At 44.6% G+C, this 491-nt stretch overlaps 1 protein-coding gene across 1 annotated transcript in view; it reads left to right on the forward strand.

Annotated features, from left to right (window-relative positions):
* Nucleotides 1-491, forward strand: part of LOC119586792 (alpha-(1,6)-fucosyltransferase-like) — a gene marked incomplete at its 5' end in the record, with an annotated part of 14,318 nt that overhangs the window by 8,561 nt on the left and 5,266 nt on the right. The window contains 1 exon segment of the mRNA XM_037935512.1: nt 146-296. Within this exon segment, the coding sequence (XP_037791440.1) occupies nt 146-296 (151 nt within the window).

Below are 491 nucleotides of genomic sequence, written 5' to 3' on the forward strand. Positions count from 1 at the left end.
ATGTTATTGTTGCTGTTGCATTTACTAACTGCATTACAGCTGAATCATAACAGTGAGAAGGTGAGCTGCATATTTTTTCCAACGCCGGTGAGTGGAGTATTTCCCCGTAAGCTTTTCCCTGACGCCGACGCCTCCTTCATTGCAGGTTCCCCGACTACACGTTCATCGGCGACTCGAACATCGCGCGAACGGCGGCCGTTGCAACGCGCTACACGGATGCGTCGCTCAAGGGCATCATTGCAGACATACACTTCTTATCGCTTACAGATTACCTGGTTTGCACCTTCTCGTCTCAGGTAAGTAAGGGGGGTTTTATTTGTTCTACCATGAAATTGTTTTTTGTGTTCTAGTAGCAAAGACAAATGAAACGCTTAGTATTTCGTGTGTGTAGAGTGTAAATTGCACTGTAAGATATTAATGGGAAGATATTGATGATTCAGTAGAGGGTTTCTTCCTCCGAGATCCCTCCAATTAAATTCTTGAGGGAAAAA

This window comes from Penaeus monodon, chromosome 22 (assembly GCF_015228065.2).
Source record: "Penaeus monodon isolate SGIC_2016 chromosome 22, NSTDA_Pmon_1, whole genome shotgun sequence".
Lineage (NCBI taxonomy): Eukaryota > Metazoa > Arthropoda > Malacostraca > Decapoda > Penaeidae > Penaeus > Penaeus monodon.